Genomic DNA, 14,679 nt, shown 5'->3' on the forward strand with positions numbered 1-14,679 from the left:
CATTTGGAAGCCATCTTTCTTTTTCCTGAGGGGACGTGGGAAAGAGGATGTAGGGGAACTTTCTACCATCATGGGAGCTGTGAAGGAGTGGAGGCCAACTGTGACACACACACACACACACACACACACACACACACACACACACACACACACACACACACACACACACACACACACACACACACACACACACACACACACACACACACACACACACACACACACACACACGCACACACACACAAGGCAAACACACTTAAATAAATACATACACTCAAGAATTCCTCTACTTGATGTACTTAAAGGCATGCACAGAAAGGCATCTCACACACACATACTGCCACACACACGCACACAGTGCATATTTCAATGATGGCATCTATTTGTTTTCATTCCCCTTTGTTATTCTAATCTTGACAAAGGACCGGTTCGGTCTATGGGAAAGCTGACTGTGTCCCACATGAACTCAGCGGCCCGTTACTACACTTATTTTGGGAGCTAGTGTATCGAAACATAGCCGCCTTTAGAGAAAACGGAGAGCGTGGGATTTCACAGGCTGGAGAAGGCACTGATCTCTTCTTTGGTGTCCATCTGTTGGAAGAAAGAGAAACACTCCCGTGTGTGTGTGTGTGTGATGTGGTGCTAGTGGTCCGCACAGCTGAGGACCTAACGACCTCGGGCATTCTGGTCCTCCAAGCCTCCACCCTGGTCCTCCAAGCCTCCACTCTGGTCCTCCAAGCCTCCACCCTGGTCCCCAAAGCCTCCACTCTGGTACTCCAAGCCCCCTACCTGGTCCTCCAAGGCTCCACCACCTCTACTTGTTTACGGTTACACCCCAGATAATTAGATTTAATCAGCCACAGTGGTCTGTGTGATATCGAACATCTTTTCTCGTGCCATTGAAATAAGGAGGAGGCACTTAGGGAAAAGCCTCACTGAGGACTAATACTGTTATTGTAATGGTGTTTACGGAGCAGAGATCCCTAGAGTGCAGAGTGTTGGGAAACCAGTACTCGACTGGAGTCCTGGACTTTTCTAACAGGTGTTCTGCAGAGACAAAATGGGGGCATAATACAGAAAGAATTATCACCTTGGTGGGGGAAACTGGAGCAGGATCTTAAACTCTCCCCCACTGTGCTCACTATACTCACCCATCAGGGTGGTCTTCTTCTCTGGATTCCCATATCTTTCCCTTTCATTCTAATTTCAGATGTTGATTGGCCTGTAGTGTGTGTGTGTGTGTGTGTGTGTGTGTGTGTGTGTGTGTGTGTGTGTGTGTGTGTGTGTGTGTGTGTGTGTGTGTGTGTGTGTGTGTGTGTGTGTGTGTGTGTGTGTGTTAGGGGGGGATCACTGTGCTGGGGGTCACAGTGACTGTGACCCTACTCGACAGGCATGGGAATGCTGTGGGGTTGCTCCAGCTGTTTCCGTCTGTCTCCTTACACACGGTCATACATCACCTGAATCCCGAGAGAATCATCATCGTAAATAGTGTAAATATAATATAAATACTGTATTTTTTGTTGTTTAGCATATGTCATATGTGTTATCGCATACATATCCTTTTCCCTCAATATTTCTCAAGTATCATTTCAAGCAACTAAACACAAACCTTGGAACTTTGTTGTTTTGGAAAAATATCTAGCACTATTTGACCATAATACCATGAAAAGCTATGGTCAGTGCTTTGACTGAGAGCAGACAGCGCATTAGACCTTGAGTAACCTCACTAATGACTGGGGAGGCTCATTCCTAAAGTCTATTTCTGTGTGCTGCTTCTGGCCGGCACTCGCTGGCCCAGGCCAGTTAGTGTTGGTGTTGTTGTGCCAATAGAACACCCAACAAAGGTCAAGGTCAGCTCAACCAGAAGCTGACTTCCACCTCATTGATTCAATCCCTACTACGTATGTTTAATCTCTAATAACAGCCGTTAACCAAAAAAACGGAAAAGATCAGTCAAAGCTGCTTCCTTAAAAACAAAGACGATACCCATTTTGTCGCCTAACCACGTTGCCAAGTTTGGTACACCATTACACAACACATCAATAAGCAATTGTTTGTGATTTGTTGTATCCTTACATGCATGGAGTCGGTGTCGGGTTGGTGTCCTCAAATGTCTCCTATGACCGAAGATCCCCAAACAGCATGTAGCAGTAGTGCGTTTACATGACACTCAAGAAAGTGATATCGTCACATAAAGACAGGGCTTCTGCTAACTGTATTACATGCTCACACATACACGCGCCTCATTGTTCCTCTGTTCCTTCTTCATCCCTTCGCTTCCCATTCTCTAGCTCGGGTCACAAGTACAGTAGTACAAAGAGCAGACCTGGCTGAGATACTGCTTCCCACGGCCTCCTCTCACACACGCACACACAAACACATACATGCACATGCACATGCACACACACACACTCATCCCTGAAGCTGCCTGATTTCTAGCGTCGGTCAGGTCATTTCACTGTAGTTCTGCCATATCATGTCCCCAATGTCCGTTTGATAGACCACTGTTATTCTTAGATGTGACAATGCTGGAAACCCGTTTCTGGACTGTGTCCTCCCTGGCTTGTGTGTGTGTGTGTGTGTGTGTGTGTGTGTGTGTGTGTGTGTGTGTGTGTGTGTGTGTGTGTGTGTGTGTGTGTGTGTGTGTGTGTGTGTGTGTGTGTGTGTGTGTGTGTGTGTGTGTGTGTGTGTGTGTGTGTGTGTGTGTGTGTGTATGACTGTGAGCGAGCAGATGGACGTTTTTCCATCAGGTCGGGTCAAAAGCAATCAATTTTGAATTGTGTCCGTTTTCCAAGGTAACCAAATAAGGGGAAAGGAAATAGAAACACATTACCGCACAATATACCACCCCACCTCAAACAAAAACACACACACTAAATGCGAGAGAGCACTTATACACTGCTCTCTCGCGTTCTCTTTTCCCCAAGTCAGATAAGTGCAGAAGAGCCCTGTGTCAAATTATACATGAATGGACGTCAAACAATTGGAATTCTCGTCATGTAAATGTTGACCTAATGCATTTGAATGTAAACTATATTATGTAAATAGGCAACGCTGCAATGCTAACAGAACTACCAGGCATGTCCCGATGATAGAAGGCCTTTGGAAGTACAGTAGGCATTTATCTTAAAATAGCGATAGAGGGAAGTAACTGGGCATGTGGATGGAATGTAAAAAGTGCAGAGCGCACATGATGCCTTGCTTGGCTTGCGGCGGGGCCCGTGCACATGGAATTATGAGGATTTGTGCACGTCTGCTCTAACATCGGCTGCTCAGGGGTCAGCACCACCAACCCAGTCGCCAAGAAAAAACGTCAGTGGTGTACGTTTCCATGAACACTGGATACGTAGCATTTCAACGTAAAAAATAGCGTGTTATACCTACAGTATCCACGTGTGCCGCTGTGGAGGCGGGTTTCGGGGTTTGGGTTTCACGGCTTTCGCGGCAAATTGTGGACCCGTTTTTTTTGGGGGGGGGGGGGAGACTGTTGTTGACCGGGGAGGGGGGGGGGGGGAGAGACACGTTTGTTGAGACACGTTAGTTGAAGGGGGGGGGGGGGGGGGGACACGTTTGTTGAGGGGGGGGGGACACGTTTGTAGGGGGGGGGGGGCACGCTCGACAACGAGGTTTACCGAAGTTGGTTTTTATTGAACGAGACTTCAACACGGAACAGCTGCGCGAAACGATGGTCACGTCACTCTCGGTGACGGTGTCGACAATAATGAACACACGAACAATGTTAATAGAACAACACACAACCACATAACATCCCGAACCCATTAAACCCACTTAATCCTAACAACAAAACAAGTTAACAAAAGCCCCATTTGTCAACTGAGAACCCCAATTCCCAGAATCCCCCGCGGCTCCGGAACACGGCGTAGCTTATATTAATCTTTATTATCTGAATGGGAAATGCAATATTTTAGGACAGATACACCATTAAACGCGTTTCTAATGACATTTCTAGCGAGAAATGTACATTTTCCTTACATAATCTTCAGTCAGTGAATGTGTATGATCTTTATTAATCTTTATTATCTGAATGGGAAATGCAATATTTTAGGACCGATTCACCGTTAAACGTGTTTCTAATAACATTTCTAGCGAGAAATATACTTTTTAATTGCATAATCTTCAGTCAGTGATTGTGTCTGATCTTTAGTTTTATAGTTATTAGGAGTTGATCGGCTCGCTCGCATGTTTCAACGACGTCAGGTTGCTTTCGCTAAACTAGCAGCTCACGTGCTTCCGGCGTTTGTGTTATTAAACTGTTACTTTATGTAACTTTTAATGATATCATCTTGTTAGAAACACGTATATCTGAGAGCCAACCCAGTCGCCAAAATCATACCTACGTTGACACTGTACGTTTCGTGAACACTGGATTACGTCGCATTTCAACATAAAATTGCGTGTTATACACACACACACACACGCACGCACATGCACAGACACACACACACACACACACACAAGCACACACAAGCACACACACGCACGCACAGACACACAGACACACAGACACAGACACACACACACACACACACACACACACACACACACACACACACACACACACACACACACACACACACACACACACACACACACACACACACACACACACACACACACACACACACACACACCACACACGCACACGGTGCATTTCGCTGCTAAAACCACAACAAAAAAATATTCCCTCAAATATTATTACTTTCAAAACGTTGGCCAAAATGGCCAATAATATCATTTTTTTTTGGGATGCTTCTAGGACATTTTGGGTGGATTTTGAACGGTATGTGGGGGGCACGTTTTTTGCAGGAAGATCTGGCTCCACCCCGGCGTGGTGGCGTCTCCTTTTGACCTTTTGACCCCAGACTTCTGGGGGAATAGCTGAATCAATTCATTAGTCAATCAGAAGCATGTAAATATCTTTCCGGTGGCGGAAGAGGACAAACAAGGTATCCTTCAACATCTACGCTTCCAGGCGATTGCAACGGTGCCACACATGAGCATATTCGAACATGTTTAATGGTAGTAATTAGCTGTCGAAATTGGAGGCCTTAATCAATACTGAGCAGCTATTGATTTGCTTCCCGATAAAGATTTGTCACAAATGACATGTTATTTAGCATCTACACGTTGAGCTGAGTCCAATGACACCAAGAACGACACTCTAGCTAATGGTAACATGTATTTTACATGGTACACCTAGGTCTAGGACATGATCTCGGTGTAGCAAGAGGCCGAGCTTGATCTCATTGGACTCAGCTTAACGTGTAGATGCTAATTAACATTAATTTGTCAAAAATCTCCATCGGGAAGCAAATCTATAGCTGGTCATTATTGATAAAGGCCTCCAAAATCGACAGCTAATTACTACCCCGAAACATATTCAAATATGATCATGTGTGGCACTGTTGCAATCGTCTCGAAACGTAGATGTCAAAGGACACCTTGTTTGCTCTGCTGCACCACCGGGAAGATATTTTCATACTTCTAATGGATTGATTCATATTTTAAGGTTCTCGGAGTGAGACTTTAAGTGGCTGCAGCAGAAGTGTTGCGACGAAAGATGATATCAAGAGATTTATAGAATATTCCCATTCACATTATGATTCTTCGTCGTAACTTCCGACCAAACATCCTTTACATTCACAGAGCGAAGATTATGAAAGTCCAGGCTCAGCAAGTGCTCCATCTCGTTGCACCTGCACCCAGCGGCTCGCTTGCAAGATTTTGGCCTGAAGTTCTTCCCAGACCTATACCCTAACAGTCCAATATGCATATCTGAGAATCAGGCCTCTCTTCAATAATGACAAAATGTAATGAGAGAAATACAGATTCACTTTTTGTTATCTCATAAGCGGCGTGGTGCCGGCTCCTTTTGACCTTTTGACCCCCGACTTCAAAGACGTGGCCACAGGCCAGCTGTGTCTACACACCTTTAGCCACAAATGTACACCTCCATCCCACAAAAAATGGGGACTAGAAACTAACCTCTGTCTTATGTACATACACTGTACTGTTGGAGGTCACGCCCCTTTGCCGACCTTTTCGAGATAGCTAGGGATGCTAAAATGTTTACACACATTTCCCGGGGCCCCGTGTACGACATATCCGAGATTTGGAGTTCTAGCCCTTAGAGATAAAAAGTTTTCCCAAATGGAGTGTCATTTGGACAAAGCCCCTCAGAAGTGTAGCCTGCAAGACCTGATGGTTCAGAATGTGGTGGAAAAAGAGTTTTTGAGATAGGAAGGTCCTACCTGCCCTGAAATTTTAATACCTTATTCTAGGGCCTAACTGGGACCTCCGCACCGAAACTTGGCCCGGTCGGACCCCGAGGGCAGGAAGGGGGGGCCCTTCCTGCCCGAGACTTGGCGCGGTCAGACCCCAAGGGCAGGCCCCCCCTTCCTGCCCTCGGGGTCCGACCGGGCCAAGTTTCGGTGCGGGGGTCCCAGTTAGGCCCTAGAATATGGTATTCAAATTTCAGGGCGGTAGGACCTTCCTATCTCAAAAACCTTTTTTCCACCACATTCTGAACCATTAGGTCTCGCAGGCAACACTTCTGAAGGGGCTTTGTCCAAATGACAGTCCATTTGGGAAAACTTTTTTTCTCTATGGGCTAGAACTACAAATCTTGCATATGTCGTTCTCGGGGCCCCGGGAAATGTGTGTCAACATTTTAGCATCCCTAGCTATCTCGAAAAGGCTGGAAAAGGGGCGTGACCTCCAACAGTACAGTCAATGTACATAAGACAGAGGTTAGTTTCTAGGCCCCATTTTTTGCGGGATGGAGGTGTACATTTGTGGCTTAATGTGTGTAGACACCGCTGGCCTGTGGCCACGTCTTTGAAGTCTGGGGTCAAAAGGTCAAAAGGAGCCGGCACCACGCCGCTTATGAGATAACAAAAAGTGAATCTGTATTTCTCTCATTACATTTTGTCATTATTGAAGAGAGGCCTGATTCTCAGATATGCATATTGGAATGTTAGGGTATAGGTCTGGGAAGAACTTCAGGCCAAAATCTTGCAAGCGAGCCGCAGGGTGCAGGTGCAACGAGATGGAGCACTTGCTGAGCCTGGACTTTCATAATCTTCGCTCTGTGAATGTAAAGGATGTTTGGTCGGAAGTTACGACGAAGAATCATAATGTGAATGGGAATATTCTATAAATCTCTTGATATCATCTTTCGTCGCAACACTTCTGCTGCAGCCACTTAAAGTCTCACTCCGAGAACCTTAAAATATGAATCAATCCATTAGAAGTATGAAAATATCTTCCCGGTGGTGCAGCAGAGCAAACAAGGTGTCCTTTGACATCTACGTTTCGAGACGATTGCAACAGTGCCACACATGATCATATTTGAATATGTTTCGGGGTAGTAATTAGCTGTCGATTTTGGAGGCCTTTATCAATAATGACCAGCTATAGATTTGCTTCCCGATGGAGATTTTTGACAAATTACATGTTAATTAGCATCTACACGTTAAACTGAGTCCAATGAGATCAAGCTCGGCCTCTTGCTACACCGAGATCATGTCCTAGACCTAGGTGTACCATGTAAAATACATGTTACCATTAGCTAGAGTGTCGTTCTTGGTGTCATTGGACTCAGCTCAACGTGTAGATGCTAAATAACATGTCATTTGTGACAAATCTTTATCGGGAAGCAAATCAATAGCTGCTCAGTATTGATTAAGGCCTCCAATTTCGACAGCTAATTACTACCATTAAACATGTTCGAATATGCTCATGTGTGGCACCGTTGCAATCGCCTGGAAGCGTAGATGTTGAAGGATACCTTGTTTGTCCTCTTCCGCCACCGGAAAGATATTTACATGCTTCTGATTGACTAATGAATTGATTCAGCTATTCCCCCAGAAGTCTGGGGTCAAAAGGTCAAAAGGAGACGCCACCACGCCGGGGTGGAGCCAGATCTTCCTGCAAAAAACGTGCCCCCCACATACCGTTCAAAATCCACCCAAAATGTCCTAGAAGCATCCCAAAAAAAAATGATATTATTGGCCATTTTGGCCAACGTTTTGAAAGTAATAATATTTGAGGGAATATTTTTTTGTTGTGGTTTTAGCAGCGAAATGCACCGTGTGCGTGTGTGCGTGTGTGTGTGTGTGTGTGTGTGTGTGTGTGTGTGTGTGTGTGTGTGTGTGTGTGTGTGTGTGTGTGTGTGTGTGTGTGTGTGTGTGTGTGTGTGTGTGTGTGTGTGTGTGTGTGTGCTTGTGTGTGTGTGTGTGTGTGTGTGTGTGTCTGTGCATGTGCGTGCGTGTGTGTGTGTGTGTATAACACGCAATTTTATGTTGAAATGCGACGTAATCCAGTGTTCACGAAACGTACAGTGTCAACGTAGGTATGATTTTGGCGACTGGGTTGGCTCTCAGATATACGTGTTTCTAACAAGATGATATCATTAAAAGTTACATAAAGTAACAGTTTAATAACACAAACGCCGGAAGCACGTGAGCTGCTAGTTTAGCGAAAGCAACCTGACGTCGTTGAAACATGCGAGCGAGCCGATCAACTCCTAATAACTATAAAACTAAAGATCAGACACAATCACTGACTGAAGATTATGCAATTAAAAAGTATATTTCTCGCTAGAAATGTTATTAGAAACACGTTTAACGGTGAATCGGTACTAAAATATTGCATTTCCCATTCAGATAATAAAGATTAATAAAGATCATACACATTCACTGACTGAAGATTATGTAAGGAAAATGTACATTTCTCGCTAGAAATGTCATTAGAAACGCGTTTAATGGTGTATCTGTCCTAAAATATTGCATTTCCCATTCAGATAATAAAGATTAATATAAGCTACGCCGTGTTCCGGAGCCGCGGGGGATTCTGGGAATTGGGGTTCTCAGTTGACAAATGGGGCTTTTGTTAACTTGTTTTGTTGTTAGGATTAAGTGGGGTTAATGGGTTCGGGATGTTATGTGGTTGTGTGTTGTTCTATTAACATTGTTCGTGTGTTCATTATTGTCGACACCGTCACCGAGAGTGACGTGACCATCGTTTCGCGCAGCTGTTCCGTGTTGAAGTCTCGTTCAATAAAAACCAACTCTCGTTGTCGAGCGTTCAATAAAAACCAACTCTCGTTGTCGAGCGTGCCCCCCCCCCCTACAAACGTGTCTCCCCCCCCCTCAACAAACGTGTCCCCCCCCCCCCCCCCCCTTCAACTAACGTGTCTCAACAAACGTGTCTCTCCCCCCCCCCCCCCCTCCCCGGTCAACAACAGTCTCCCCCCCCCCCCTAAACAATCGTGTCCACAATTTGCCGCGAAACCCAAACCCCGAAACCCGCCTCCACAGCGGCACACGTGGATACTGTAGGTATAACACGCTATTTTTTACGTTGAAATGCTACGTATCCAGTGTTCATGGAAACGTACACCACTGACGTTTTTTCTTGGCGACTGGGTTGGCACCACACACACGCACCACAGACAGACAGACCGACCGACGCACAAACACACACAAATACACACACACACACACACACACACACACACACACACACACACACACACACACACACACACACACACACACACACACACACACACACACACACACACACACACACACACACACACACACACACATAGTGCGCCACTATGTCCCTATGCTTTGATCTGCCCAGTTCTAGCTGGTGATTTAAGAAAACACACTTCAATGATTTTTTCTGAGGTACTCCAAGCTGAACATTATTGATTGCAGAGCACAGTTAAATAATTCATTAATAAAGTAAATACTTTCTGAGGGCCAGGCCCAGTCAGCATGTTATGGGCCGGACCTTGTGTTTTATTGTGTAGCCTACATTTATGTTGTGAGCTGTTCTCTCCATTCTCTCTCCTCTTCTCCGCTGGTGTCAAGCCGGAATGAGGCGACATGGAAACCATGTTTCAACCTTGTCTTCATCTTATGATCATTCCGTATTCCAGATATTTTCCACTTTACTGTCGAGTTTGGAGGCTGTTTGCTATGTTAATATTGTATATATTCTAGTTAGAGTCTTGTTTACGGTCTCATGCATGAAGACTTTTGGGAAATATTTATTATAATCTTCTAGTTTTTCTGTTTATTATAAATGAAGATGTTTCCTTGAAAGTTATTCAAATATTCCTGATAAATGAAATATCCCTGATATGCCGGAGATGAACACACTCAGATAGGAATGATGCGTTTATTGTTTTCTCTACACAGAGCAGCTGTTCCGTCTAAAGTCAAAATCAAAGCCTTTTTGTCAAGTTAAGAAATGCCTTTGATACGGCCTCCCCCCAAGAGAAAGGCTTTCTGCCCCATCTGCCTCTTCAGACCTTCATGGTTGTGTGGGTGTGTGTGTGTGTGTGTGTGTGTGTGTGCATATTTGTGGGGGGGGTCTTTCTTTGTTTATCTTATCTATAAGTGCACATGGCTTTTACTATGTGAATTTTTAATACACACAGCCACAGTCCCTCATGTGTGTGTGAGTGTGTGTGTTTGTGTGTGTGTGTGTGTGTGTGTGCATGTGCGTGTGTTAGTGTGTGTGTGTGTTACTGCGCACACTTTCAACAAAATCACCTCTGTGATTGGGACTAATTTACATGTCAAAGTGTGTGTGTTAGCTTCTAGAAAGTCTTGAATCTAGATCAAAGCTATGCTTCTATGAGGAATTATCTTTCTAAATCCAATGGAGGGAGGGCAACTTGTCTCCTTAGTTATTTCGGCATTCCACTTGCAGACTTAAGCACAGATGTTACACGTGCTTTTTCTCTGCGTTTTGTAGGGGTAAGCGAGCAGATAGAGGCTGGACTGATGGCACATGGAAGCCAAGAATCACACACTCTCCATATTTTGTCGATTACCACCTGTCCCTTTTCATCTTTTAACTTTTCATTCCTTCCCCTTTCATCTCCACTCCTTTTCTCTTCTTAACTCCCATTGCCATTAAAGGGAGAGGAAGCAGAGAAGTGCTCTTAGCCGCGCCGAGTGCATTTCTCACACACACGCATTCTCTCTCTCTCTCTCTTCCTGTCTCTGTCTCTGTCTCTGTCTCTGTCTCTGTCTCTCTCTCTCTCTCTCTCTCTCTCTCTCTCTCTCTCTCTCTCTCTCTCTCTCTCTCTCTGTCTCTGTCTCTGTCTCTGTCTCTGTCTCTCTCTCTCTCTCTCTCTCTCTCTCTCTCTCTCTCTCTCTCTCTCTCTCTCTCTCTCTCTCTCTCTCTCTCTCTGGGGAAAACATACTGTTGGCTTACTGTTAACAAACTCATTCAGCTTCAGAGTCATAAAGCTCTCCCAATCGGTCCATATTTCAACCTTCGGGGGCGGGGCCTCTTGGCTTGTCATAGACAGCTGATAAACAATCTGCGTTGGCTCCAGCAGAACTGCTTTCTCATCAACAGGGCAAGTTATCTCACTCTGGGGGCTCGGGAGCACTTGCATCCATGATGGGGGTTAAAACGCATGTGAGTGTCCACATGCAGCCTATTGGTACACATGAGCTCATGCTAGAAGAGCCGCCAGCCACAACAGGGTGCGTATCTAAAGTAATCCATCTCGTAGTCACCCAATCAACCACCATTGAGTCATGAAGGTGGCCAGGTTATTTCGTCTGTAGCAAAAAAGTGAAAGTCGTTGAAAAAAGTTGAAAAACACTACAAAGCAAAACCCAAACAAACTCCAAATTATTGAAAATAATGGGTTTCTGGTCTGCCCAAAGTCTGGCCATCCCAAGGTGCAGGCTAGAGTCTGTCGGGGTGAGTCAGCACTGTCTACTGTTGCTAATGTCCAGGAAATGTCTTTGTCAGACGATAATTAGATTCCTCAGAGAGGAAAACATCCTTCCGGCTCCATTAGCCCACAGTAAACAGCAACAAATGCAGGTGGGGGAAAATTAGGACATGAAATGTGACAACAGATTGAAGGCAGGGGTTAGGAGGCTTGGCAGGACGGTTGGGAGATGAGAGAGATGGAAAGTGAACCAGGAGCCAAAGATAGATCATAGGATGATGTGGAGGAAATACAGAAGGGAGAACGGATTAGTTGGTGAGAAGGAGATAGTTTATCTGTGTTCTGATCCAAATTCAGACAAGTGGGTAGTGGTTTTCCATCAAATTATGTTGGCAGAGGCTCCTCGTTTCTAAAGTTTTTCTTTAAAGTTTACTTTGCTTATTATGTTTTTCTAGCTATAAGCACATTTCTAAAAATCGCAAATGCACACAGATACGATGCATTAAGAGGAATTGCGATCGGGCGTCCAACCCTATGGCCGGTTGCATCATCCCTGTAGAGGGGGAAAACCAGTCATTCCTCGGAGAGACTCGCAGGAGGGAACAGTGGCTCTTCTATGTCGTCTGTAAATTGAGCCTTTCTTCCTGTGTGCGAGTGTGAAACTGGAATGCAACATATTAATGTGGACATGGGTGGGCTTTTCATTCCTACCATAGCATCCCTCTCTCTTCCTCTATCTCCCTTTCACGTCCATTACCAGTCCCTTCATCTTCCTCTTCTCCTTTTATACTCTCCTCCTCTTCCTCCATGTCCCCCTGGCCTGCCTCACGTCGGGGGGTGTGTGTCAAGGGGGCGGCCAGGGGCTGGAGAATGTCCGCTCAGAGCGCGTGTTTATGCGCCACATTCCAAACCAGGATCACCCGCCACCCACCGTTGAATGTGGCTGTGGGAATTGATGTTTCCAAAAAAATATTGATTCACTAGACTGAGGTTCTGTTTGTGTATGTGTGTGTGTCTATCTCTGTCCATGGCTAGTCAAGGCCCAGGTGAAGGTGGAGATGGAGGATCGCGTGGAAGTGACCCTGGGCACAGCCGCGGAGATCCCCTGTCTCTACACCACAGACGACGGCTTCGGCGGCTTGATCATAGAGTGGTTTTATGTGAGTTTCAGATTCAAACCTTTTATCCGTTTTTTTTAAAGTGGACCCAACTTAGAAAGCAGAAACCGTGTTTACATTATACATTAATTAATAAAGGAAGATATTATCAAAATAAAACTTTGATCACTCTTTAAGCTTCAACACTTACTTAACACTAACCATAACCCTAAATAGAAACACACTTTTTACAATCAATGGTGAATTTATTTATTGTAGATTTTGTGCAACCAATCACGCAAACGCATACGCATGCACATACACACAGACACTAAGTAACAATAGCCTGTACAGATAGTATTTTATTAAAGTGTTAAAGTTATAATAGGGTTAGAACGGCAAACCAACAGCAAGAAAGTTACAACAGGTCAGAACAGCAAGCTAACAGCAAGAAAGTTACAGCAGGCCACAAGGGCAAACTAACAGCAAGAAAGTTACAACAGCCTTTAAGAAATCAAAACAGTTTGTCACAGCGGACAAATATATCATATCAGGTCCGCCATACTTTAGTTCCATAGGACAGGGACAGGGCCTGTTCCCGTGGCCCTCCCAGCCCTGGGTCCATGTCGGACTGCACCCCTTTACTCACGCCCCTGTTTAACATGGCTCTCTGCTCTTCCGTCCCTTCATTGGATTCTTCTGTGCACGATAACAGCTGGATCCAGCCGGCAAGCAACACAGGATCTACTTCCAGGACCCCACGATGCGCATCGAGGAAACCAACAGTCAGTTCACCGGCCGCATCAAGGTGGACGTCACGCCGTCCCAAGGGTCCGGCCAGGTCCTCCTGCGAGTCTTGGAGACCAGGCTCGGGGACGAGGTGGACTTCATCTGCCTCGTCAAGAGCCTGACAGACGGCAACGACCAGGGCAAGACGCAGCTGAGGGTGTTCGGTAAGGGCCGGGTTCAACCCGCGTGTAGGATTAGGTGTTTTATAGAGAGGATGGAGAATAAACAATGTTTTTGTTGTTGTTGTTGTTGTTTTGTGGCCGCAGAGAAGCCAGCCCACCCAATCATCAAGAGCGTGGACAAGGACATCTGGTTCAACAACGAGGAACCAGTCAAGGCAAGGCTCTGTATTCCACTCAGATGTTATCATTCTTTTTTTGGGGGGAAATTTAACTAGATTCTCTCCTCTGCTCTCCTCTCCTCTCCCGTCCTCTACCGTCCTTTACTCTCCTCTCCTCTTCCCTCCCCTCCCCTCCTCTCCTCTCCCCTCCCCTCCTCTCCTCTCCTCTTCTCTCCTCTCCTCTCCTCTCCTCTCCCCTCCCCTCCTGTCCCCTCCTCTCCTTTGCCCTCCTCTCCTCGCCCCTCCTCTCCCGTCCTTTACTCTCCTCTCCTCTAACCCCCTCTCCTCTCCTCTCCTCTCCTCTCCCCTCCCCTCCCCTCCCCTCCCCTCCCCTCCTCTCCTCTCCTCTCCCCTCCTCTCCTCTCCTCTCCTCTCCTCTCCTCTCCTCTCCCCTCCTCTCCCCTCCCCTCCTGTCCCCTCCTCTCCTTTGACCTCCTCTCCTCGCCCCTCCTCTCCCGTCCTTTACTCTCCTATGCTCTCCTCTCACCTCATCTCTTTGCTCTGCTGTACAGATTGGAAGCTGTGAGGCGAAGAATGGTTATCCCAGACCAAACATCACCTGGTATAAAGACAACACACCACTGTCCAACGTTCCTAATGGTGAGAACATATGTGCACTTCGGTGCTGCGTCACCCGTTTAGTTTCTATGTTTGGTTGCAAGCCGATCCAATGGCGTCCAGAGGCATTTTGGTCTGCGCCCGTTACTGAAGCCCCT

At 46.0% G+C, this 14,679-nt stretch overlaps 1 protein-coding gene across 13 annotated transcripts in view; it reads left to right on the forward strand.

The window, feature by feature from the left end:
• mcamb (melanoma cell adhesion molecule b) overlaps positions 1-14,679 on the forward strand; it is a 34,918-nt gene that overhangs the window by 10,985 nt on the left and 9,254 nt on the right. For all 13 annotated transcript variants that reach the window (XM_056612193.1, XM_056612194.1, XM_056612195.1 and 10 more), the window contains exons 2-5: positions 12,773-12,897; positions 13,550-13,787; positions 13,890-13,960; positions 14,476-14,563. In XM_056612193.1, the coding sequence (XP_056468168.1) occupies positions 12,773-12,897; positions 13,550-13,787; positions 13,890-13,960; positions 14,476-14,563 (522 nt within the window). The remainder of the gene's footprint in view (positions 1-12,772; positions 12,898-13,549; positions 13,788-13,889; positions 13,961-14,475; positions 14,564-14,679) is intronic.

This window comes from Gadus chalcogrammus, chromosome 16, assembly GCF_026213295.1.
Source record: "Gadus chalcogrammus isolate NIFS_2021 chromosome 16, NIFS_Gcha_1.0, whole genome shotgun sequence".
In the NCBI taxonomy this organism is placed as follows: domain Eukaryota; kingdom Metazoa; phylum Chordata; class Actinopteri; order Gadiformes; family Gadidae; genus Gadus; species Gadus chalcogrammus.